The sequence below is a fragment of the Hippoglossus stenolepis genome, chromosome 4 (genome assembly GCF_022539355.2).
Source record: "Hippoglossus stenolepis isolate QCI-W04-F060 chromosome 4, HSTE1.2, whole genome shotgun sequence".
Classification (NCBI taxonomy): Eukaryota; Metazoa; Chordata; class Actinopteri; order Pleuronectiformes; family Pleuronectidae; genus Hippoglossus; species Hippoglossus stenolepis.
Genome location: NC_061486.1, coordinates 27,025,968 through 27,053,303, shown reverse-complemented (window position 1 = coordinate 27,053,303; position 27,336 = coordinate 27,025,968). Strand labels below are relative to the sequence as shown.

Sequence of the window (27,336 nt, the reverse complement as noted above, 5' to 3'; positions counted from 1 at the left end):
ACTAATATCCATGAACCTATTACATTTGGTTGCAGATCTATATAAAAATCTGAATCTATTATATTTAAATGGGGTTTCATAAGGGGACTGGTGGGCCTTGGCAAAAGGATGAACTCTAATGACCACTTGACCCTTTAATATTATCATTTTATATTGCAGCTTACTTCACATAAAGACACACAGTGCAGACCAGAGTCAGTGGCCTTGCTCTAAGCGGCCAGCAGGTGTCGCCTTTGGTCTGAATTCCTCCACCAGTGGATTTAGTTTACAGCTGTTTTTCCCCTGGACCATGTGAACCCCCCCTCAAGTACTTCTAGGAATTACAGGTCTGGCATGAAGTTTGCAGTATACAGTGAATTACGTCACGTGCATGGGGGGAGAATTTATAGCACATATGTGTAGTGTAGGTGTGGCAGCTGTGTTAGTATAAACCCTATACACTCTGAAAACAAGTAGTGGTTCAAGTGGAGTTTCTTCATTTCACCGTCAAACTAGAACAAAAGATCTCCCTGTGTTTGAGATTTTTAATCCAGATTCTGTTGTTCACGTGTGGTTCAAAGCAGAGTGGTTCTGTTTGAGGGCAGATGATGGATCAGTTGCCCATCGATTCTAAAAATGTTTTATTATAGTTGTTTTATACAACTATTTCAGGCTCATATTCACTGTGTATTACTTTATATAACTTTTTTTTAATCAAAATTGCTTTAAAGTTAGCTAAAGTTTTAAGTTTAAATATATTTTTTCTTGCATAATAGGTTTTTTTTATATAATAGCTTCATTATTCAATCCATTTTTCTATTGGTACGTTCACTCCATTGTTTTATTTTCAAAATAAAAGCCATTTTGTCCCGTGATGATCAGCTGTCTGTGTCCTCACACTTTGCTGAACTGCTTTCTCAACGGTGTGATTTTCTTTTTCTTTCTTGGTATTGAGAAACAACACACATGTAGAATATTGGAAGCGCTGTGATTGGCTGCGGCTGGTCTCTAGCTCAGCCACGGACCAATGGGGAGGCGCTGTTGTTTGTGCGCCGCTTCTCTTCGCTGCTATAAAGTCCAGCAGCAATGAGGAATGAGGGTAGAAATAAGAAGAGTCCGATGAATCACGGAGAGACGTGTTTCTATGTGCGAGCTGTCGGAGCTGCTCTGTGTGTCTGAGGCCGAGGGACATCCTGCAGAGGGATCTGACTGAGGCCGGAGCCGCTGCTGCTGCTGCCCTTGAATCCGCACTCACAGGTAGGGAGGGAGGGAGGATGCTCCGCTGCTGCTGCTGGAGGTGGAGGTGGGGATGAGGAGGGAGGCTGAGTCATGATTGTGATTGCGAAGAAGGAGTCACCATCTCCCTGTGTCAGTCACTACATCTCGTCCTGATCCCGCTGTTTGTCTTTGTCTGCAACAGCCTGGGACCAACTTCACACGCTGCGGTGTGTTTGCACAAAGTCCTGATCGTACGTGTGTGTGTGATCAGATCATATGTGTCACACTTGTCTGGTCACTTCTTTATCCCCACACATGACGACAGCTGAGTTCAGTGTGGATCAGCTGCTGCTCCTGTGTGGAAGTTGGGTTTGGACTTGTGGATTGTAAAAACATCCATGAAATAAAGCAGAGGGACAGAGGAGGTGTTGTTTTGTCATCGTGTGTCTTTGTCTCAGCAGCGGGACGGTGATTCCCGGACTGTTGTTGATGCTGAACAGCTGAGCGCCACTTGCGGAGCTGTGCGTGAAGCAGCTGGGATACAAAACTGCTATAATCCTGGAAACGAGAGGCTTTGACTTCAAAATAAAAGCAGCCACAAATCATTTTTGTCAGTTCGTGAGTGTAGTGTCCTGGGGTTAATATTGTATCAGCGGTGAAAGATGTATTCAAACATTGAGAAAAAGTACAAATAAATTCACACATATAATTGTATTCATGGCCTAGTCCACGTTTGCCCACATTTTCTGTGAAAAGATGAGTGAGGTTAGCTTTCTGTACAATTTATCTTGCAAAAATATAATTTAGTACCAAATTAGTAAACAATGTGATCCAATTAAAGTAACATAAGTTACCATATGAAATGTCAGGAGAGGACATTGATGCATGTCGTTTTTTTCAAGATGATCCTAAACACAGAAAGGTCTGTTACTTCTTTGTCATAGAGGGCACCTAGGGTTTTAAGATTTCACACCATAAAAATAATTCTCAACAACAAAGTGGTAACAAATTAGAGAAAACTATATCAACACTAAATTAAATACAAAGCACAATACACTTCATAGAACAGCTTAAAAATGGCAAACAACATGGTGAGGCAGATGCAGCTGTAATGGTATATTAGCCGCACACTGTCTTGCAAAATAGGTAACATCACACCACCATGTGAGCGCTGGCACATTGTGTTCCCCCTTTCCCTAGATTTTGTTGGACTGGTTACCCAGTATGATACGGCATTAGCATTAATAAGAGCTAATAATTAAGAGCCCACAATCAAAACAGCTTGGTTAGCATTAACTTAAGTTAACATTACTTAGGTTAGGACATAATCACTCAATTCTTCAATAGCTCTTATTCTTCAAATGTAAAGTTTAAGCCGACCTAAATGCATGATCAAGCTAACTTAGTGAATGTGCCAGTGGTTTGGGTGGCAGCCTCACCATTTCATTTACTGAAATTCACTCCTGAGATGTCACAGCCAGGTTCAGAGTTTAGAGTAGAAAGTAAAGAGATAATACATTTACACTTAGAGATTTGATTTAAAGACACTTCCTTTGACACCAACTATGTGTCAACTGAGAGTTAAATAAAAGAGTTTTGACTCCAGAGTATAATTAACTTAACTTTTGCTAAAATTTGACCAACACCAAAAATATAACTCTCTCACCTAATGTACTGATGTACAGATACATGAAAAAGTTCTTAAGTACAGTAACTTAGTCAATGTACCTTGTTACATCCCACATCTGTTGGATTTTTTTCAGTGACTATAATCGCTTACTGTCAATACATCTATCATTACAATTTCCATGGCTGCTGCCTTCATCTCTTTTCGACATTTTCTTGTGTATAAATACTTTAAACCTCTCCATTTATGTCACATGCTGTCTTGTCTAATGAATGTGGTAGAAATAACTTTTTGGAAGTTTTTCTTTACTCTTGGTGATGGTTTGGCGCAGATGATGTCGCACCTTGTTAAGCCCTGTAAGGCTATTGTGATTTGTGAATATGGACTATACAAATGAAATTTGACTGATGATTGATCGATCAATAATCTTTCCATTTATGGTTACATTTATATAAAGTTACTACAGGCTCAATATTTTCTTAGAAGTATATTCTCACTTACAAAACAGTGCAGGGAAATCCCTCCAATCAACTTTTATTTTGAAACGAGTCACCGGAATAGCTGTGTGTTGCTCTCGCTGACTTATCGCCGTGGCAGGGAGGAGGATGGAGACGCAAATTGGGGGGGGGGGGCTGGTTGATGATGAGGAGGAGGTGATTTCAGTCCAGTTCAGACCAGTTTCAGCTCTGCTCTTCATTCACCGCAATATAGTTGTTATTCTTATTGTTCTCAGTGTGATGATGATGGTGGTGAACAGAGTGAGATCTGGTTGAGTGATGAGATGTGAGGGAGGAGGAGTGAGCTGCTGCAGGAAGAGTGTGTTGTCCTCTGCAGCTCTGTAACACAGGAGTGACATCAAGTTCCTGCGCTGACGAAAACAACAACACATATCTTTCAAACACAACGGCAGCGTTTTCAACACACACTTGTACACAACAGCTGGAATACAATACAATAGAAACATGCCATTAACTCCTATTGTGGATACAAGTCATGTCATATGTTTGTGTGTAACAATTCTCACTCTACACAATAAAATAGCTCATGATTTATTTCCATGTTATCATTAGGGTTTTTTATTTACTAAATAAATTGTGTGAATATGTTTTTATTATTCACAAAGCCTTCAAATTACATAATATTGTTTATCGATCAATCTGATTTAGACCACAGCTCTTTCTTAATTGTTGTGTATTTGTATATGTTTAACTCCATCGTGTTGTCCCATGAGCTCGTGTGTAATTACTGCTGCAGCCTCACTGTTAAGTAACACACACATAATAAACAACAACAAACACCACACACTGTGGATATGAGCAGAGAGGCTGCAGCGCGAGCGCTCACAACTAAACCTCGCGCCGCACTGGTTCGAACCGGCTGGAGCTCGTGCTGCCTTCACGTGCAGTGGTGTTTTTTCCCGTCAACTATAGAAACCATGTTATTCAATAATTTTTCAAACCACAATGGATTTACACACTCGCTCGAAATGTTTGTCTCTGATCTTTTCATAATATCAGAGGGGAAATCCTGCAGTTAGTCGGATCCCGTAGCAACGAGTAGTGTCGTCCTCACCAAAGTAATGGGAGTTGCATTGGCATTTTTTTATGAGTTGTTTGTTGACGTTGAAATGTAGAGTTTTTAATTCAATTGTGGAATTTGGTTCTACCATATACATGGGAACCCTTACCATCCCAAAACACACACACACACACACACACACACACACACACACACACACACACACACACACACACACACACACACACGCAGAGGACATAAATGCAACATCAACCTCACGTGTAGCAGCTGCATGCGGTATGTCACCAACAGCCAATGGGGGGCGTGCTGTGAAACCATCAAACCAATCAGATGCGTCAGTGGGCGGGAGTGTTTAATATTTATGTGGGGTTCTTGCACCTCAAAGGCCTCAGCTGTTTTCTGTTTGAGTCTGTAGAGTAGACCATCATCAACATTGTCATCAGGCTGAACAAAGAAGTGTATGTGGTGCAGAGCACTAAAATGTTAAATGGATACATTCTAATGTTTGTACATAATAAAATGCAGAAGTATAAAAACATGAGCACTACTGTTATATCTGATCACAACCTTGTTTCTGTTCCTCTTGTCCCATGCTCCAGCAGCCTCCCTCACCTCCAGTCAGGCCGGTGCACTGCTGCCTCCGACTCAGCTGAGATGGCTCCCACTCTGGCCACAGCTTTCGCCCGCCGCTGGTGGATGGCGGTGACGGCGGTCATCGAGAACCTGCTCTTCTCTGCCGTGCTGCTCGGTTGGGGATCCCTGCTCATCATGCTCAAGTCTGAGGGCTTCTACTCGTACTTGTGTAAAGAACAAGGTGAGTCAGCTTCACACGGGATATCACATCTGACAAATTAGGTTTCAGGATGATGTAACTCCAGCTGTGGAGGGGAATACTTATATTTCATTATATTTATTTGATTCTGGTAAAGTCTCTTCTTTCATCAGATTTTCCTTTTCTGCTTCAAACTTGTAGTGGTCTGACCCAAGTGCTGTTCACTCACGTGACATCACTGGAGGCAGTTTGTCAGACTTCCTCCGGAGCCACAAAAACCTTTATTAAGTCTTTATATTTTTCACATCTACAATAGTAGTTCCCAACACAAACAGTGTTTGAGGTTTGAAATCAGTGCATTCAGATCTTTTAAGAAAATGATTTCATACTTATTTCATGTAATAACATTTGCTGTCAGACAGGTGACTTCATGTGATAAGTAGTAGAGATAAATCACATATATTCTAGTTGATTAAACTGATTGATAGAGACTGAAACTGTCACTGTAAGGCTACATCCACACAATTCATTTGAAAACGCATCAAAGCTACTTCTCTGACGTCCAAACTGTTCCAGAGGTTTAGACCCGCCAACTCTGAGAAGTTTGGAAACGCTACCAGCCCCATTTCACTTTGAAAACTCTGGGGCTGCGTTTAAAAGCAGAAACAGAGAAGTTTGGAAACTATGTTTCAGACACAACATGGAGAATCAATTATAAGCGTTGCTGACTCTGTTGTCTTTGCTAACAGCTGTTGTGCAGTTAAATTCTGCATTTTACAAAGATACAACTTTACAGGAGACAAGATATTATTCAAGCATTCTGTGTCCTGCAGCACATTCATGCCTTCCTGTCTACACCAGCACATGCGTGCCCAGTGTACTTGACAAGGGCATCACATGATATATGTTTTCAGGCGTGTTAGTATGCACACGGATTAAAACTGATACTGAGACAAAACGCATGTGTGGACAGAGATTTAGTTTGAAAACAGCATCTTCAAACCAAAACAGTGGTGTGGATGTAGCCTTATTCATCACATGCCACATGAACACCACTCCTTTTAGTACTGTTGCTACTAACATGAGGATGTTTGTCATGCAAAGAGGCTGCCTGTAGCTCATCTCAGGAGCAATCAGGCCTGTTAGCATGTGATCTGAGTTTTTGTATGGGAGGCTAATTGGCCCATAGTGCTTGTCGACACCCTGAGTGTCCTTTGAGCTGTTCTGAAGGCTTTCAGCAGATTGATTGTAACACTCAGGATTATTACACTGTGAGTGGGTGTGGTGAGATTAAGGAGATTTAAAGACACACAAACAAGTGTTTCTCCCAAAAAAACTGTGCTCAGGTTTCACTTTAAAACCCTCCTGCATATTGTGCAGCTCTTATTAACTTTACTTAGGTGTTATTTCCTCTGTGACCTTCGGAAGAATCAGCTGCTTGTGTATGAGCTAACACACTGGAGTCATATTGATCCAACAATTGGGAGTTCCTTGAGGAAAACAAGTCAATAAGCCAGCGGCAGGCGGACTGGAAGCAAGATTGAAAAGCAGCTGTGAAGTGCTGCTGCACAACAAGTGAAGAGGACGATCAGATTAGTGTTATTGTCCTTGACTCTCTGTGATCAAAGGTGATGCATAGAGCTGGTGCACTCACCGGCTCATTATTAGTTTGTGTTGTTTTCTGTCAGAATATCGCTTCAGTTTGGACAAAAACTAAGTCAGATGAGGACTTTTGCTTCCTCCAGAGAGGGATGTGGTAGCAAATCCTATAAAAAAACAACAACAACATAGTAAAAGCCAACTTCATCATCACCAGTGGGTGTTTGGGTCATCTTCATTGCCAGGAGCAGAAGGATGTGTGAATGAGACCATTCATCCATTCTCCACAGTGAAGACTGCTTTTCTTTGATCCTCTCTTCGTCTCTGTCTGTGTTTTCCCTCTGTCGGTCTCAAAGGAGCTGCGATCAAAGCCCTGCAGGGTTAATTTGTGCATTTGCTGGTGGTTTGATCGCTCTCACAGATTCATTAGATCTATCATACGACATTGTCTGAGGAGACCGCCGCCATTGTGACTATGTTTCCAGACTGCAAAACATTACTGTAGGGCTGTAGGAAGTCTGTCTCACTGATTATTTTCTCAATTGTGGTCTATCAGGAGGAAAGACCACAAATGAGGATGCACTGTTGGTTGTGGATCTGATTGGATTAGGTTCAGAGACGTCTGCAGACATGAATTCTGGAAAATGTCCAGACAATTGTGTCCGGACATTAATCAAACTTTCACATGTGAAGAATGCAGCAGGACAATGACAACAGGAAAATGTCCGGAGCGTTCAGGCGAGGGCTGGCGCCTGGTAGAGCAAGCAGGGGACAGGACATGACGTGTTGCAAGACATGTGTTTTTATTTACAGCACCAGTGTCGGCGTTTATCACCAAAAGCTCTCAAATCTTGTCGCTCCAAGTTGACACCTTCCTCTGCGTCTTCTAGAAATAGAAAAAAAACACTTACACAGTGTAGTCAAGTTTACATTGTGCAGAAGTTGGTAGAAATGTGAGCCGTGTCCAATTTTATTCTAAAAAGAGATCAGTTCATATTTTTCATAATTCTATCTTTAGAGGATACCCACATTTAAAACAGTTATTGGTGGCTGTTAAGAAACGGCCTCCCTGTAGAGGCAGGTAAGAAAACCCATTGTAAGAGTGATGAGGGACATAATTTAGCAATAAAATGTGAAGCTGTCGGAAAGGCATATTTGAAAGTTCGTCTTATTAAAGATTTTTTGGTCAACATTGTATTTTCTATACACCCTGTAATATGCATCGTCTGAATGCTCTGTGAGTTTAAACAAGGGAACATTGTGACACACAATGCAGGTCAGGCACAATGCATGCTGGTAGTGTATGAAGGTTAGTGAGTTCTTTGTTCCCTTTATTAAGGCTTTGTTGCCTCTACATGCAAGTTAACAGCACGACAAAAGGGAAGACAATATAGTAAATGATTCATCTAGCATGGTAGTCGATAACAATAAAGAAAGTGGGTGAAGATGACATAAAATGTTAGAGATGTGTTGTTCAACCACAACCGTCAAGAGAAGCTTCATTGCTCCTTTATCATTGATTCTCAAAGTGTGTGGATTCTCCACGGGAGCCTCTTACCAAACATTATTATATACACAGAAAAACCATGCTGCATTTACGGTTTCTCACTCTTAATAAAATTACTTTCTTTTAATTAGTGTCCATCTGTACATGAAAAGTACTTATTAACTTACTAAAATAGTAAAATAATAGGGATAGTTTATAATGAATTCCATGCAACAAAATGATTAAAATCAATGAAGCACTACCATCCATCCTTTCTTATCACAACCTGGCACCTCACATTACCCACAATGCAACTGGACCTCTGATAGTTTGGTCTGCGTGGGCTGTGTTGTGCATGTAGCTGCCAATTTAGCTTCAAGCAGAGCTGAGGAATGAGCTACTGTAATATCACTGTTTTCTTACTCCAGCACAACATTTTATTCATTTTCAAATCTCCAGCCTTAACTAATGCTCATGACTTGAGTCAGTCGACTCCCCTCCACAATATGGTTTTTACAACTTTTTTCCACATATGCAATAGTATTGGCTAACAGCTGTAAACAGGTCTTTAAACAGCTGTTAACAAGTGGACGTACGGGGCAGCGGGTCAGTAGTGATGAGTACTGAGAAGGCAGTCAGGGAACTGAGCTGGCCAGACTACAACACTTAAGCACATTGTAAAGTCTGTGCAGTCTTTGGCTGAGGAAACAAAACACCGTCCTAGAGTGTGGCGAGGAATTCCACCAAGTGGCATGACCCACTGCTGCAGTGGCACGTCCCATGATTTACAGCGAGATACAGTAACAGCCATTTTCCTGTTACCACAGAACGGCCATATAGGAGCATAGGAGGGAGGAGAGAGTTGGTTTTTTAGAGTCATAATATGGATTATTATGCATCTAGTAAATACAACGTTTCAAATAGCTGCATGTTTAATTTGCACATATAGCGTTTCTATGTTAGTGACGCTCTCCCACAGTTAGCTTGTGGTTTCCCGGGTGGTGTGAAGTGTCACAGTGTGTGTGTGTGTGTGTTTGTCTCCCTCAGGAATAAGAAAGAAAGAAACGTACATTCCCTCATCTCGCTCATTTACTGCTGTCACATCTCTTTGTGGTGCTTTCACTGAGGTGTCCTTCTTTGAAAGCTACAGGCTCAGTTTGCTCAGTCACTTGTATCTGCTCAGCAGTGTGAGCAGCGTGTCCAGCATTCCTAAATGGAAGAAAACACAGTGTAGAAGATGAGAAAAAGACACACTCTTTCAATGTGACCCTCTTTCTGTGTATCCACTCATGTGTTTTATGTTGCCTGGAGGTTTCAAGACACTGGTTCAAACTTCTCACCGTGAGTTGACCTCTTTATACAATAGTGGCTGTTTCTTTATGTAAAAAGCCACGAATCACAAGCTCAATGTGAACTGATCATACATGGATGAGGTTTGTTTATTGTAGGGTGCAACAGGATAACTCCCCTAAGATCTCCGGTGATTACTCTTCTGTGCGTCATTATTTCTAGATGCTGACAGTCATGTGAAGTTATGTGGTTTAGATATCTACAGGCGAACTAAGGGACCTTGAACTGGTTGACAGAAAGTCAGAGGTGAGTCTGCTTAACATCAGCTGTATAGGAGACAAGAGAAGGGAGCGGCTTGAAAAAATAGGAATTTGGTGAAACATACACACAGGAAAGCCTTTGACCTTACAGTGTTGACACGAAACACCCTCAGACAAATAGCAGGTGTACATTCATCAGGGAGGACTTTTCAAAGGAGACTAAGTCAGCCTTTTCACCCTCGGGTGTGTTTGCCCCCATGTGTGTTTGTGTGGTCAGGGCTCTTACCCGTGTTGACCCAAGTTTGCTGCAGCCATTTGATTAGTCAGCAGTCGGGGCCACTGGGGGACAGATGCTGCTACCTTCTGTTAATCCAACAGTCAGCACTTAATGCTCCAATACGCCTCAAATACCAGCCGGGGAGGCCAAGCACGCAATCCACTTATCAGCACAAAGATCTGATCTCAAATGGCGTCTGAAATCTGAAATCTGTGCCCTTATTTTTGACTTTTTTAGCCACAGTAAAAACTTCCATCCAGACTATGGATGAAGTTTCATAATGCTGCTTTCAAACATTTGGATAGACCCATCATTCTGCAGAATGTATGTGAGAACTCCAATGTCCCAGTGAGCGGCTCTGGACCTTCTGTGGAGTTTCTCCTGCCATCAGATTTTTCTTTTCTCTTTCAAACTTGTAGTGATCTGACCCAACTGATGTTGACTCGAGTGACATCACTGGAGGCAGGTTTACGTTTAAGGTTGAAAGTGACACGTCTCGAACATTAGATTGAGTCGCACTGAATTTGTTGAACACATTCATGATCCTCATACGATGAACTGTAAAAAGATAATCAAACATTTTTCAAGACACTAATATTCTACTACTCCTCCTACTGGTCACAATGACGCATTTATGTTAACATGTTACATGTGAATCCAGTCAACATGGATGACAAATTTGAACTCCAGCAAAACTGCTCAGGAAGATTCAATAGAACCAGAACAGCTATTGAATCAACCTTGTGGTAAGATATGTCTCATCTGCAACTGTTCTATTGATTTCCTCTATGATTAAGATGTACATGAATAAAATGCATCACAATAGAGGAGGCGACTCTCAGTGATTACAGCTCTGCATCCTCGTGTCAAATCAAACTAGTCCTTCAGCAGACTGTTTTGAATGTTCTGCTGCTCCAGTGTCCTCACATCCCTCTGAGTATTAAAACACTGTAGTCATCTGAAGTTCCCCAGGGCACGTTACCTTTCATCTATTTACATCCTCACAGGTCACCGGCCTGCAGTACGATGCATTTAATATATGACATAATAACTTCCTGTTGACCCTCTAAATTCTCTCCTTAGCCTTAACCAGGAGACCCGCACCCCTCCCCCCTTTACCTTAAGCTGGGTCAGTAGAGGCCCTATAATCAACATCACACAGCTCTTTAAGGACAAAGGCAAAGCAGTGTTTATTAGATGCAGTAGGAACTTTAGCTGCTGTTGACAACTTGAAAACACTGATGACTAAGTAGTTTATAGCTCCGTCCCTCCTCCAGACATCAAACATGTGGTAACTGCCTCTATTATTTTCCTGGCAGTTTAACGCAAAACAAGTCAAGGTGAGCGAGGAGTTGTTTTCCGTCTGTCTGTCTGTCTGTCTGTCTGTTATTAGTACCAGAGGCAGCCGTCCACTGGAGCTGATAGACCAAAATAGACTCCACATTAACTCAGTGGACTGTGTTTACCAGTGATTTAGCAGGAGGCAGACTGAGTGAAACTGTTTCAGAGATCCCCAGTACCGAGCGGGGGGTTCACTTGTGACTATTTCTGGAGGCTGTTTACTCTGTATTGTGTTGTTTTCCCCTCCAGTGGGTTGACTTGACCTTTAATAAGTCTGCTGGCTTTCGCTCAGCAGCTCAGCTCCAACAGAGGGAGGGGTAAACCTAGACCCTCAGGCTGAACAAGTCAACAGGTTCTTCTTTGGTGTTGTTACATCATCATCATCATCATCATTATTGTAAAAGTTGAAAAAGTTTAACAATGAAACCATTTAGAATTCTTTAATTACAGGCAAATGATGTGCATTCAATTAAAATAGATATACATTAGTATTATCAGCAATATATATGTAGAGCATCACATGTAAAACTGTCACAGTGTATGTATTGGATTATTAGCATTGCTAATGCATTTTAATGTTTTAGTAACAGATGTATGTTTAATCAAAACAATGCATCATATTTCTCATATAGATCATATGTTGTGTGGAGACAGCAGCCATGCTAGAGTCACTGTAGTGAGCTACTGCCGTGCTTTGAGCCAAACGTCAGCTTTACAGTGATGATATGCACAACCATCCGTGCAGTCGCTTGCCATGTGGAGGGTCCGTGCTCCGTAGAAAAACCATTAGAGCTTTTATACAACATTGACACTCCTCTCCAATTTTTGCATAATAATAAAACGCAAAGTGCACATAAATAATTTTAAATGTGTACACACCTGTGTTGACTAGATAGTATGGTATTGGATGCCTGTGAAAGTGTGCAGTTTGCAAGGGATGAAAGTCTGACAAGACATCTGACAAGTTCACATTAAAATGTGAATGCGTTAAATGTTGGTAGGTGTTTACCAAGCCATCATTTTTTAAACTAGCACCAAAAACAAGTTTAGCAGGAGCAAATCCCAATTTGGACATGCACTTGTCATTAGGAGTCATAAGTTCTCCTGTAGGAACCTTGACTGTCTGTACAAATGTCTGTGGCATTCAACTACTGTAGCTACATAACACCTCTGGATATATAATGTCACACACTGGAAATACTGGTCAACTTTGTGTTGTTTAAAGCTTTAAAATACAAAAAACTATACCTCTGCATTTTGTTTCTGATGTCTTTCCCTCTCTCATTTGTTTGCATTATCCAGAAAACAGATCCAGCTTCGCCAATACATCCACCTCAGCTGAAGAGTACCTGGAAATGAATGGCTGGTCCATCTGCAAGGACCAGGATGAGATGCTGAACCTGGCCTTCACTGTGGGCTCCTTCCTGCTGTCGGCCATCACTCTGCCCATGGGCATCGTCATGGACAAATATGGACCACGGAAACTGAGACTTCTGGGCAGGTGAGGCTGGATAAGAAAAACTGTCACAATATGTGTCAGGCAGTCATGGTCTGTTTGGTTTGTTCATCGCCTTCCTCTTATTCTTCTGTGTGTTCTCAGTGCCTGCTTTGCCTTTTCCTGCCTCCTCATCGCCTACGGAGCCAGTGACCCCAACAGTACGAATCTTTACTCATGTCATAGCTCACACGTGAATTAAATGGCATCATCATGTCCAATCAGGAGCTAAGATTCCTCACACATTGCTCTCAGTCATGTGCTTTTGCAAGTGAGCATTAATCATAAGACACATAAACAGAGGCGCATGCAGTGTATTTGTGCACTCATATCCAACAGATGCAATGAGTAGGACCCTCAGCAGAGTAGCCACATCTGACCGTGTCACTAATCCACTCTTTATTCTGCAGATCTGTCCATGCTGATCTTCTTTGCTTTGGCGATGAACGGGTTTGGAGGCATGTGCATGACCTTCACTTCTCTGACGGTGAGTAAGAAAACTTATGGATGATCAGCAAAAATGTTGCCAAACTGTTTCACTTCAAATAAGAAGGAACATGCTAGACAAAAATAGATGTCAGATACTTTCAAAAAGGTGCATTTACATTTTTGTTTGCCAACATGTCCACAAGTGACCTAGATTGAAAAGTAATTTAATAGCAGTCATTCCAATAACAAGTCGAGGAGAATAATCAAATTTAAGATGCTTATAGTTGATATCTTGTTTCAAATTAGCTACAGTAGCTTGGGAACTAACCCCACAGACCGAGTATAAGATAAGATGAGATAGATATAATAGAATAAAAAAAAAAAATGAAATAAGGAAAAAATATAAGTTTAATATTAAGAGATTAAGTTACCTAGCATTTTTCTGGTTTATTTCAATTAATATATTTACACATTTCTACATGTAAATGTTCCTGTGTTATCTAGGGACTAATTTTCAACAGTAGCCATTTGGCAAGATTTATAGAGACCAATTTTGTTAGGACATGAGTTTGAATTTAAAAAAGCCACTTTCTGGTGTGACCAACTAATGAAGGTTCAGAAAAGAAAAGAAGAGCAAAATATCTCCATGAACTGGAGACAAATAAGACTGTATCTGTGTTTTTAATATTATGTCAATATCAGCAAACCAGCCCAGCGGATGTGTAATATGAGGGGACATCAGGAAAAAGCAGGGCACATGGAAGGGAGGGAGAGGGAGGATATAGAGGAAAGATGGATGGAGGAGGAGAGATAAAGGGGAATTATGGCTGGGCAGATGAGACGACAGGGAGAAAGGGATGAGCAGTGCATTGCAGAGGAGGAGAGGATTGAGGGATGGAGAGAGCCAGTGGACAGGATGATCTCATCAGTCGGAGAAAGTGCTGCATCACAAGAGAGTACACGTGAGAGAGAGAGAGAGAGAGAGAGAGAGAGAGAGAGAGAGAGAGAGAGAGAGAGAGAGAGAGAGAGAGAGAATATTAGTAATTTATTATTTACTCCCACAATGCTAAAAAAAGACTCCTCATTACTATTTAATCTACAAAAGGACATTTGTGTGTTTGTGTTATTGACAATGCAAGTCTACAGATGTGTAATTGTTCTTTAACAGCACAATAGAGTGTTTGCTGCTACAGATTCTGCCGCCAAAAAAACTGTCGTATCCATGACATCAAAGATGAAGTGGACAATGTATGTGTTGCTTTGTCAGTGAATAGTCAACCTTTTTCACGAGTGTTGTGTGACGCCCCAACAGTCTGTTATTTTTATCACAAAAAGCAGCGAGAGCAGAGACAGGCTGTCACTGAGGACACAAACAGGAAGTAGCGACAGGGGAACTTAGTGTGTGTGTGTGTGTGTGTGTGTGCGTCCACCCCACCCATGCTTTGCAGTTTCCTTTTCAGGCTGCCTACTGGGACCCTGACTGACTACCCCCCCGCCCTAACCTGTTTCCCAGTCTTTAGTCTCAGCCTTGTTGTTTTGGTCTGCTCCAGTGTCAGTTGCTCTCGCTCGACAAGGCTGGACCTGCACATAACTTCCCAACCTATGTCATGCGGCATGAGCACACACGCAGGAGCGCTGTGTCTTACTGTATGTCAGTGTGTGCCTGTGTGTTCCACTGTGTGTTGTTTTAGCTGTGTAGCACCTGAAAACACTCAGTAAGCCGAGCTCCCTGCAAGCCTCAACAAATGTTTCATTTATGCCGCTGCATCAGAGTGGTTGTGTGTGTGTGTGTGTGTGTGTGTGTGTGTGTGTGTGTGAGTGTGTGAGAGAGCTAGATGGAGTAAGTTCTGTTGTGTGTCGGAGATGTTGGAGCTTTGCCTCTTCCCTGCCCTTTCCTGAGACTCTGGGTCAGGGGTCGTCCCTGAGGAAAACAAGTATTTTAAGTAATCTGTAACCTTTTTCCTGAGAGGGAGGGAAAGCTCTGACGCGGCATCTCAGGCACCGTGAAACTCCTCATGTCAATGAGACCCACCCAACTCGCCAAGTGTGTATGTTTTGTATGAGACTGGAACCAGAGAGTCCTGTGTTTCTGTCCTTGTGTTCACTGACGAGCGTAAATCGAACTCTACCCCCTCTATCTTTTGTAAAACATCTTCTCTTTATCTTCCTCTGCTTCACTTCCTCATTCTCTCCTGTGGATGCACACTCAGCACTGACTGTTCCAGCAATTTGAAAACAGGGAGTGGAGGAGGGGGAGGTGGTCTTCATTCCTCCTATTCTGAATTATAAACAGCTTCATGTTACAGAAGAAGACAGTATGGCAGTCCCCCCTCTTCATATATATCCATACATATGCAGCACATATATCCACACCCACAGGCACACATGAAGCTCCTCCTCTTGTTCTTCATCCTGCTGGTTGCACGTGCTGCAAGCCCCTCTGCTTCCTGGGTTTGGTTTCCTCGACTGAGTCTGTGCTAACTGCCCAAATCCACTTTCTGTCTGATGCGTGTGTTTATCCTCTATTACTAATACTCTTTAACTTTTCCAGCAGTTGGTCTTATAACATTGTTATGCACCTTCTAGCTGATTGGCTGACCATCTAACAGATTCCCTGCTTGAAACTGTAAACAATCTGGCCATCGATTCAGGTTTCAGTTGAGGAATCTAAATGCTCTGGACATTTTCTTCTTGATGAATGGGCATCTAACTTTAATGCTAAAGGAAAAAAAACTAGGAGTGATTTCTTGTGAAATTGAAAATGTATGAAGTGCACACACAGCACTTCATTCTGAGATCAGGCTGAGGGCTATTTTTACCATGCAGGAGATGGCAGGGGGAGATGGAAAAGGGACAGTACAGGCTCTGTTTACTGCATGTGACCACATGAAATGAAGGGACCAAAGGGAGGAGAACGAGGGAAGAAGGGATGAATGAATGTCAAAGGTCAGGAGTCGCTCTGTAATAGGAGATCGGAGCTGCTGAGACACAGCAGCCGTTACTGATATCAGGCTCATGTGGATGAGGCTTCGTGTACTGTTGTGAATCTGGCGGCAGGGCTGTTCCATGTGGCTGCTGCATGGATCGAATTTGTAGACACGGACGGGTCAAAACACTTGTTCAGAGACTTCTCCGCCCTTATTCCTGGTGCAAACCCTCATGTTCACTGGTTTCAGTCCGAAATATATGAAGTTCAGTCATAATAAAAGCACAAGACTTCTAATAAGAGGGAGCAAAACATGAGGTCAGGTCGATGGAGGTATGCAGTGTGGTGTTTGTCAGCTGGTGTTTGCTAATCTTACTGCCTCATTTATGTGCTCTGATGGATGGGAGTCCTCTCCCGTGCGTCAGCACAGGACCGGTCAGAGCTGGTTCTCAGTGGTCCAGCAGCAGGCAGCTGAAGTTTCCACTTGCTGCAGCAAACGCTCTTCCTTCTTTCATTCCTCTGTTCTTTCCTCTCAGATGCCTCGGTCCCGTTTCCTCTTTTTTTTGTCTCACTCCCCCACCCATCTGACTTTAGGCTCAGCATGTTTTCTTGCTCCCTACGCCTCTTTGTCACCTCACACTCAACCTTTTCCTTTGTCATTTCAACACTCAGCCCAGAATCTTAACCTCAAGTGTCTTATATACGATTTGAAAAGGGCGGTGAAGCCAAAATGTTTGCAGTCATAGGGGAATCTGTACAGCAAGAAGCAGAAGTGGTTGGAGATAAGAGTGATTTGATAAGAAACCAAAGTTTAGGGTGTTTGTATGGCTCCAGACTAAACCTGTTGAACATTTACGTCTTATTAGATTCACGACATGTCCCCAATGAAGACACAAGGTTAAAAACAAGTCAGAGCCTGCATGACGCCCTGCTGAAATGTCATCACCAAGCAAATATGATCATTATAAAGAAGTGGGTCACAGTCTGTGCACTAATAGATATTGAGTCACCTGGATACTCTTCAAACAAAGCCCTTCATTTTAAATATCTTTGTGTCCCAGGAGACCTTGTAATCGTTTTACAAATGCCTGTACACAACCCCCCCGACGCCCACCCACCCCTATGCACATGCACCTTCTGTGAACTGAGCCCCCGCCACCGAACCCTGATCTCTTATCTCCAGGTGACTGCTCTGAAGCAAAAAATAGCCCTTCAGTGGCTGTCCAAACACCGAGCCCATCTGTGTGTGTGTACCTTGCCGCTCGGTGCATGGATACACAGCGACCACAGAGCTAACAAAGCAGCTATTGAGGAATAGAAGCAATAACAGAGTCAATGGTGGGCGTCATAGTCCTGAAGAGGTGTCTACGCACAGGAGTCCTCTCTGTCTTTTCTTTCACCATTCACTTGAACAGTGATTCTGATATTTGTGATTTAATTGGTTTTCAGAGGCGTGTGCAGGTTGATAGGAAATGATTAAGGCGGTTTAGCAAATGTTATAGGTGAGGAAATTTCCAGAATAAACATTTGAAATGCCTGTGATCACATGCCACACTTCAGCATCTGAGAAGCAAATGCAATACATTGATTTTGTGGTTACAAAATCAGCCCAATATCTGGTGGAACATTTTGATGACACCTTACGGGATTAGGATATTTAAAAAACCTAAGCCATTTTCAGATATGAACCCCAGAGGATATCTGCACATTTGGGTTCAGACTTTCTCCAGAGTTTGCCTTTCACATATGTTCAGCTCAGCTGGAGATTCTCTGCTCAGACGTGTTCACAACAACACAGACATCTTTAGGGGAAGGGTGGTGCAGCAGGCAGAGGCAGGATGTAACTTATTAATTCTGCTCCGGAGATCACATGTTTTTGTTTACGGCGTTCTCTAAAAGAGTACCTGTATGAGCAAATATATGTTCATGACATATTTCATGGCAGTACAATTATTCATGTCTTGTGGCTGTGAACAGTTTCTGTGCAGCCAGTTGCTTGTTCTGTTTGCACTTGAAGCCACAGCAGATTCTTTGTCCTCCGGTGTTTAACGGTCACACACTCGTACCTGTCTGCCTGACGGATGTGTTATTGACTCCAGCAACTGAAACGCTGTTATCTGTCACTCGTCAAGCCGGACAGCTGCTCCTCCCATCAACACGCTCCCTCACACTTTATCCTGACGACCCCTAACTCATTAATCCCTACTTCTTCTTTCACGATGAGCCGACCAAACTGGTTTGTGACATGTTTTTTGGGAAATGGTTGTCTCAGCAGATGTCTGTGACTCAGGCCTGGTAACTCCGAAAAACTTACGATGTGATGCAAGCGCTCCAACACAATAATGCTCAGCTCAGTATCATCACAAGGACTAGACATGTGTTTTTTTAAATCTTACAGATGGTTTGTGGTTTTTCGGTTCTGGCAATGCACTGTTCACTCACGTGATGTTGTTGTTTTCTGCTGCTCACCTGTGCACTGTGGCTTCTTCCTGATGAACCCATTGGACTAATAAACAAGGCGTATCAGTGGGAGAGACGGAGGTGAATGGCAGAGTTGTTATGTCACTACAGAGGCCTCTTTCCTTTTTATTTCCACTGAATAACTGGAATTTGTTCATATGAACAAATTACTGAGGAACTGTACGAAAAGAACTTGGTTAATATGGTAAATTACATTTCTTTTAAACCCTCCTCTTAAAAAACACTTAAGGCTACAGCCATACTTTTTTGTTTGAAACACATCAACTCTGCTACGGATACGTCTGGTGTCCACAGTACTCTGTAGTTTTAGAGCAGCTAAATCGAAGACTTCTGGAAACGATGTGGGCCTTGTTTTAGGGTTGGGTTGTATTTTAGTCTGGACAGGTAGAAACTGAGACGTTTGGAAACGATGACTTAGACACTCACAACCTCTTGCTGATTGGGTCTTTACAGTACGACGTTAGTGCGTTAGTCTGGAGAGATGGTTTTAGTTGGAATACGTATGGAAATGGGCTAAACTGTTGTTATTCTTCTTTTCTGTTTACTATTTGACATATACACTACCTATTTGGATTTTTGGCTGCATTTTGTAGTAAATACCTCTTGGCCAATATTTCTGGTTCTGCTGCGTCAGTCTCCTGTTCCCACAAAAATAGCTTCACTATCTTTAGCCAAAGAGAAACACCTTTTCTGATCCACTCTCCCCCCATAACAATTTCCATACAGTCCCTTATTACCCCAAAGCTCAGGTCTTTTTAAAAATGTATGCTATTCACAGAGCTCAGACTGGCCATGAAAAAAAAATGCACCATCATCACAGCCTGAAGGAAAAGGAAGTGAGAGAGCAACAGTAGGGGATCTGAACCTGTTGACTCTGCAGAGATATCGTGAGTTGGCCTCGATTTGTCATAACCACATCAGGTCTGCTGAGCTGGGCACAGGCTGAGCCTCTCTGCTCTCCTCTCGACTGCTGCTCCTGAGAAACAGGAATTATTGAATTAAGGGGGGGGGGCTTGTTATTTTGGATTGCCATGGAATGACCATAGTGATTTTGGTAGCTCACCTTTGGTCCAATTAATCCGGGGAGTGACGTCTGTGTGTTGGGTGAGAGGGTTCAGCCATCTAACTAACAAGCTGCTCCCCTGTGGTGAGCACAGTGGCTGGATGGACGGGCTGACAGACAGATGAGGACAATGAGAGGGGGACTGGAGGGAATTCTTCCAGGAGTTTTGCAGCTTATGACCCATAATAATGTTCCACCCTAATTTGTCACTCCCTTCCCCCACTCCTTCTCCAGGGAATCACTTCACTCATTGTTGATTTGATTTCCTCACCTCTCTCTTAGAACCATACTGTCCAGAGGACAAACATCATTATAAGTCTTTAAGCCATGTTCCTTTCAGGCTCTTTTTTGCAGGTTAGTTTTGACACTTTGTTTTGACTTCATGCCTGAAGAAAGCTGTTTACACTTTGAAGTAGCCTTGTTAGGAACAGCGTGTACTCTTGTTTCCAGTCAAGGGTTGAGCGTCATTGTGCAAGACGACTCTCTGGCTGTTGTGTCTCTGCACCACATTAAACCTCAGAACAGAAACAACAGTGCGAGAAACACCTGGCTGCAGGCAGCACTGGTTTCACTTTGTGGTGACGAGCCTATAGCCAGTAATGTTGAGCACTAGGATGAGGTGTTTGTCTTTGTTAGATTTTGTGGATTAAAGAGAATACAAGGGTGAGTGTGCAATGCAACACTATTGTAAACGATGTAACCTTTGACTTTGCAAAAGGATGAACATTCCATGTCTTCTCTTGAAAGCTGTATGGTTTTTGTTTTATGTCATTAGAAGTTGCTATCTATACATAATGCAGAGGCCTTTCCACCCTTTTGGTCTTCAAAAGCAACTTCCAGTGTGTGCGTCACTAAGTTGTGTTATAAAGTGGAAAACTGATTTTTATCTCAGCGGCCTCAGCCTATGGTGTTTCACAGTTATGTAAATCACATTCGGGTGTCAGAAACAGGTCATGACTGAAGGCTATGTTTTTTTGTAGACATTGTGTGTTTATGTGTTCACTGTGTATTACGTTTAAGTCTGTTAATTTGTTTTCAACTTTCTTCTGTTTCCGTAGCTCCCAAACATGTTTGGAGACCTGAGGTCGACCTTCATCGCCCTGATGATCGGATCCTACGCCTCCTCCGCTGTCACCTTCCCTGGTATTAAGGTGAGGTCGTTTTTACGTCACTTGATTTTCCGTCTACCGAAATAATATTCAATCATCGGTCCTCAGCCGTCACAAGGAGGAGGACTTGTCTCAAAGAGGATGCTCTTACCTGAACTCTAGAAGTATAACTACTTCATTATGTTTTTTGGGTGCCTGCCTGTAGGTGATCTATGATCTGGGTGCCACCTTCGTCTCCATCCTAATGGTTTGGGCCGGCTGTGCCTGCCTCGTCTTCCTCAACTGCTTCATCAACTGGCCTCTGGAACCCTTCCCCGGCCCAGAGGACATGGATTACACGTAAGTTAAAATACACAATACGAATGTGTGTAGCCTCCATCAGCCATTGTTAAGTGTTCCTTGCTCGCTGTTAGCTAAGCTCAGGTTCTACTTGCTGTAAATGGATTCTGACTGAGCCCAGTCAGCCTTTATTCTCCACAGAGATCACTGTACGGGCACACACACGTAGAAGATCGCACAGACACACATGCTCACACACTCGTGCACAGTAAATCCCAGAGTAATGCAGCAGAGGCCAAAGACAGGAAAGACCATAAATCCAGAAGATCAAACAGCTTTGCTCTCGTTCACCTGGATCTCTTTTTCTCCTCTCTTTTCTTTTTCCCCCTCTCTGTCTGCTGACGTTTTCTTTTCCTTCCCTCATGTGTTCCCTGTTCCCGTTTTCATACACAATATTTTATTTTTTGTCTCCACTGCTGACTGTCATCTTTCACCTTGTTGTCATCTCCTCAGGGTGAAGATCAAGTTCAGCTGGCTGGGCTTCGACCACAAGATCACCGGGAAGCAGTTTTATCGGCAGGTAACCACCGTGGGGCGCCGCCTCAGTGTCGGCAACTCCATGAAGCAGCAGCACCACCAGCCCAAAGACCTGGCCACGCAGGAGGCCAACAAGCTGTGCCTGTCCACCGTGGACCTGGAGGTGAAGTGCAAGTCCGAGCTGGAGAGTAAGTCTAAAACACAAGCTCAAACTTAAAATCTCGCATAATGCCACTGTTGTCTGTGTGCGTCTGTGAGGAAATCCAAATAGCCACACAGTGCTTTTCAAAAACACAGATGAGTCTTTGTATTCAATTATTTAGTCTTTAGGCAGTGCTAGTATTTGTTGTGTCCCCTTTTCTAAACTTATGAATATTCATCCCAGCATCTCAAAAGACAATCTGCTGTTTTACTCAGTGAATGGGAGATCTGCTCTGTATTCTGACTCCATGACAGACAACAGCTTTCCACACAACAGTCCATCCCACAGTCCTGGGGAGATTAGAGACATACTTCCAGGCCGGACCTACATCTGCACACACAAGCTCCCCTGACACTCCATAATGTCACTGAATTGCCCCTTTACCTCTGCTGGTTGTCACACTGAGGTCACGGATGTTCACTGGTCGAGGGGCAGGGGGTTTTCTGGCTGCCCTCTTCTTGGTCTCTTTGGTACCAAACGGACCGTGGAATCCGTTTGGACCCTGTTCTTAGAAAAGCTGCTCGGCTGCTGTGTGGCATCCTGGCAGGGAGCTCTCGAGGAGCATTGTTGTAGGTTGAAGTGTCAAGCCAGGGTGTGTGCGTGTGTGTGTGTGTGTGTGTGTGTGTCAGGACCCTCATGGTTGGTTTCATAACAGCTGGACATGTTCCGTCTGTCAGGAGCTTTACAGAGGCCCATATTACATCCTCACACACAAACCTGCTTCAATTGCGTCTGTGAATATTTCATTGATACTTCATTTTAAACACATCATTTTTATCACCACTAGCAAACATAAATCACGACACTCAGTATAACCACAGTGTACTAGTTTGGTATGTAAACTACATCTCAAGCCAGTATGAAGGCAGTCAGGGAGGATCTTTATTCCACTCGATCGTTTCGATTTTTACGTCAAAACAAAATAGAAACTGAATATTTTCTATCTTTAATTTCCAAGCCTCTTCTTTCATGGTTTTTCGGGTATTCTTTTTATGGTACATTGTTGCTTCTATTGCCTTGATCACCGCAGTAATATTATAGGACCCCAGTTGAAAAGAATCTTAATTCCCACCTCAGGATGAATTGTAATTACTTTGTTTTTCTACGCTGACTCGCTAAACTAAGATCATGGTCAATGCAAATATAATACCTGCTATAGATCGTTGTGAGCAGGTTAGCATCTAAAGTGCAGCCTCACAGAGCTGCCATCATGGCTGCAGACAAACTGAAACACTTTTCATTATTTTATTTTCTTACAATATGCTCTGATTGTGATATTAATGAAGTAATGAGTGGGTTCAAGTGCTTATAAAAAAATCCCAATAATGCCTCACAAGCCTGACCTTTTACAGAACGACTCCCTTCATTAGGCTTCACATGGATACCTGTTGTTCTGGGTAATAAACCCATCTGCTCCGTCTGTGCACCCACCATTAATTGGTTTGTCCAGTGCTTGGCCATATGGGCAGTTGTGTCCTTTTTCCATTTATATTCACAACTTTGATTAATGATCAACTTTTCCCAGAACCTTTCTTTCTTTGAGCCATCGCCAAACCCCCCCAGGCCACACAGCTTCTCATGCAGGCTAAGACGTGTTACCGTGGCACCCGAGTGCAAGTGGGAATATTTAGATGACAATCTCTTCCCCTCTTCCCTAACAGCACTCTGGGGAGGAAGAACATCAGTGTAGCTTTCCATCGTATGAAAAGAGTTTAGAAAGAGAGATGTGATAGAAGATGTCCTGCAGGATCAGAAACATGTGTGTCTGTATCCTGTGCATGAAAATGCTCTGCTGCTGCGTCACCTGCACACTGCAGAGACATTTTGTTCTCTGTCCCAATGTAAAGACCTCTGAGGAGATATTCATACTTTTATCCGACACTAAAGTCTAAGTACATTTTTTTATTGTTTTCTTTATTTTCTGTGTCATGCACATAGAAGTGTTCAACCCTGATGGGTTTACAGGACACCAAAAGTAAAGTTGCAGAGCGCCATTAATTATTTTAACAGCTCGGTCTTGAACAAAAAATGCTGCCTTCTTTCCCAAGCTTTGGAAAAAGAATCTGCTATAACAAGTCTTAAAAATCATCCAACCAAAGGAAATCAACACAAATGGATTTCATTTCACTAATAAGAACATCCCTTATGTCTTCATACACAGGACGGAAAAACTAAATATTTACCTCCTTCTCGATTTTGCAATGCTAACACATGAAAGAAAGTCTGAGTTATTCAGAGGTAATTTCACGATCAGACAGACACGAATTATAAAACGCTTGCCTGCATAGAAACCACTTTTCAAATCCAGGGTTCGTTCTGACTCTTAGAATGTGGAAACTGAAATGTTCTTCTCTTTCCAGGGAGTCCGCAGATGTCTGTGAGATTCTAAAGATACATTTTCATATAGAACCTGCTGCTCGATGACAAGTTATAAGAAGAAACCAGATTTTATTCCGCAGGGTTTGCATAGGGACCCTTATATAACGGAGGGATGATTATATAACAAAGTAGCGTATGGAGTCCTGAAGTCACGTATGGGGCTCTGTAACTTTCCAGTGATTGTGAAACTCTGGGATATGTTGTTACTTTTAAATGAAAAATCACTGTATCTTATAGAAGCAATTGAGAAAAGCTCTGTGCAGGAAAAATAATTGTCTCTCATCAGCAACATTTTAATTACTGTGGATATTACTGATTAGTCTCTGTGTGGTATAAACCGGTTTGGTGGAGGCCTGACGCCAATGACCTCTCTCTCTCCTCCTCTGCAGCTCAGACCTTCATGAAAAGCATCTTCAGTCCAATCTTCCTGCTGAGCCTCATCACCATGTGCGTGACCCAGCTGCGCCTCATCTTCTACATGGGCGCCATGAACACCATCTTGGATTCCCTGACGGAGGGGAACCTGAAAACAGGTGTGTGTTGCCGTGGTTTGAAACTGTCAATGCAAACACAGGTGGCTTCTGGGAATGGTTCCTCCTGATCTCTAACGTCTGACCACAGACATGTAACCGACTGTTTACCTCTTATCCAGACTGTTTGTGTCTTGTCTCTCTGCTAACAATCCTCTCTCTGCTGCTCTATGCTCAGCGAACTCGCTAAAAGTGCTCATTGTTAACTCCAGCTCCATCTTTCTTGTACCTTTCCTCCTCTCTTGCTCTTTCTCTTTTTCCTGTCATGCTGGCTTCTCGCTGCTGCAGTGGAGAAGATGGAAGTGGGTAAGACACAGAGATCTAACCACACACAAACTATTTTCCTGTCTGTGCTTGTGCATTTCCCTCTAAACTCTTCATGCCATTCATTTCATGTGCAAAACTTAAATATACATTTGTATATATATATATATATATAACATAAAAACATGATAATAACGCCCCCCTCCTCTTTACTTTTGTCTGTCTCTCAGTGAGTGTTTACACGTCCATCTTTGGCGTGCTCCAGCTTTTGTGTCTGGTCACCTCTCCTGTGATTGGCTACGTCATGGACTGGAAACTCAAAGATTGTGAGGACGAGAGTGACAAGTGTGCCAAGAGGTGAGGGTGTATATCACTCACATTTAGAAAAAGAAGAAAAAGCAACAGCTGAAAAAACGTCTGACTCTATTTCATTCTCTCCTGTTCCATCAGGGAGCCTGGTGAGCCCCGCCGCCCTGAGAAACAGATCCAGAAGATCGTCAACGCCACCAGAGCCTTCATTTTCACCAACCTGCTCCTGGTTGTCTTTGGATTCACCTGCATCATCCCCAACCTGCCCCTTCAGGTACACAAACACACAGACACACACCGGTGGAGAATATGTCTTTGAAAATGTTTGGGTCAGCATGTGTCTCCTCACAGAGAGGTTAGCACTGCAGAGACTGTAGAGATGTACATGATGTTCAAACAGGAGACGTTCACATGGCAATGCAGCTGCAGATATTTCTTAGTGCTTCAGTGACACCTACTGGACAGAAGGAGTCATAGCATGTTATTTACTGTTCCTGAATCTCATTTATCAAAGATGGAAGCCATGTCTCAGTGAGGACAGCTGAGCTGGTTCTTAATGGAAGGTGTGTTTGTTTTATTTTTTCTCCTCAGATTCTGTCGTTTGTCCTGCACACGATCGTCAGAGGCTTCATCCACTCGGCAGTCGGAGGCCTTTACGCTGCTGTGTAGGTCTAAAAACACACATTGATAATGTATAAACGACTGAAAAAAACTTTGACTAGATAGACAACATGGACGAAAGTATGTGGACAACTGAACATTACACCATTATGTGATTATCTCATTTAAAACTGCAGTCATTAATATGCAGTAACAGCCTGACTCATCAAATTTGAAAGAACTTGACAACTTTGTCTTAATGTAACTTGCAATGTCAGATTAAATGAAAGAGCCTTTTGCCAAAAAAGTTAAAAGCACAATCTTGTCACCTTAAAACTAAATGTTTGAAATAAGAAACACATGCTTCCTCTTACAAATGGAAAACGCAGCGTTTTTTCTATTCAATACATTATGAGTTCTACTTTGTTTGGATCGAGCATTGACTTACTGGTCTAATACTCTATTGGATAACATCACTGAGTAAGTTGACTGAGTTTCTGACTCTTTCTATTAATGATACAGTAGAGTAGCTTTTAGCATTCAGCATTATCCCATAATTGTCAGTTATGACCACTGTTTAGTTAGATAGTCTTATTTTAATTGTCTCAAACCATGATAGAAACCCAAAGTGGTCACTCATGTCCACATACGTTATGCGATAAAATTAATTTGATTGACTTTAGCTGAAATTGAAGTGTAGTTTACACAAAGAGTTGATATTCATAGTATGTACATGTCGAGCTCAGTTTAGTCATGACTCCTGTTTGAATTTTCCGTCTATGTTGTTTGTCCCCTGCAGGTACCCGTCCTCTCAGTTTGGCAGCCTGACCGGTATGCAGTCTCTGATCAGCGCTCTGTTCGCCCTGCTCCAGCAGCCTCTCTTCATGGCCATGGTGGGACCCCTGGAAGGAGACCCTCTATGGGTAAGATTTTACAAACACTCTCTCTGTCTCTCTTACAACAGAGAGAGTGCAGTGGAAGATATAAGAGAGTTTCAGCCAGAGGCTCACATCATGATCTTGGTCTGACCCTTATGTCGTTTTCAGGTGAACGTGGGCCTATTGGTGGTGAGCATGCTGGGGTTCTGCCTGCCCCTCTACCTGTTGTGCCACAGCCGCCACCTCCAGCGCCTCAGAGACGAGCGCGACGAGGATCCCAAGATCTACGTCAAGATAAACAATGGCAGCAAGCCCGAGGCCTTCGTCTAGACCGGGAGAAAGAATGGAGAGTTCATACACCAAAAAGAGACAGACAGAGAGAAGAAGAAGAGAGGGACGGGACGGTGGTGGAGGTTTTCATAGCCTGGGTGACACTTGTGAAAAATACACGCTGTCTCTCCCTTACA

The 27,336-nt window shown here is 42.7% G+C and overlaps 1 protein-coding gene across 3 annotated transcripts; it reads left to right on the top strand.

Moving 5' to 3' along the window:
- The first annotated feature begins 1,045 nt into the window (after nucleotides 1–1,045).
- LOC118105757 (large neutral amino acids transporter small subunit 4) lies at nucleotides 1,046–27,336 on the top strand. Of its 3 annotated transcripts, none has more exons than XM_047339695.1 (15): nucleotides 1,046–1,236; nucleotides 4,966–5,177; nucleotides 12,691–12,889; nucleotides 12,989–13,044; nucleotides 13,294–13,370; nucleotides 20,841–20,933; nucleotides 21,097–21,230; nucleotides 21,684–21,895; nucleotides 24,678–24,821; nucleotides 25,107–25,124; nucleotides 25,313–25,439; nucleotides 25,533–25,665; nucleotides 25,983–26,056; nucleotides 26,791–26,914; nucleotides 27,038–27,336. In XM_047339695.1, the coding sequence occupies exons 2-15, from the start codon at nucleotides 5,018–5,020 to the stop codon at nucleotides 27,197–27,199; spliced, it is 1,713 nt and encodes a 570-aa protein (XP_047195651.1). In that variant the 5' UTR covers nucleotides 1,046–1,236; nucleotides 4,966–5,017; the 3' UTR covers nucleotides 27,200–27,336. The 3 variants fall into 3 exon arrangements, with proteins under 3 accessions (XP_047195651.1, XP_047195650.1, XP_047195652.1); XM_047339694.1 differs by having other exon boundaries at nucleotides 4,963–5,177; XM_047339696.1 differs by lacking the exon at nucleotides 25,107–25,124 and having other exon boundaries at nucleotides 4,963–5,177.

Bases quoted from the DNA above. Each gene is read 5' to 3' on its own strand.
- LOC118105757 (XM_047339695.1), top strand. From the start codon at position 5,018: ATGGCTCCCACTCTGGCCACAGCTTTCGCCCGCCGCTGGTGGATGGCG. The intron at 25,440-25,532 runs GTGAGGGTGTAT...CTGTTCCATCAG, and splicing joins AGTGACAAGTGTGCCAAGAG to GGAGCCTGGTGAGCCCCGCC. The intron at 26,915-27,037 runs GTAAGATTTTAC...TGTCGTTTTCAG, and splicing joins TGGAAGGAGACCCTCTATGG to GTGAACGTGGGCCTATTGGT.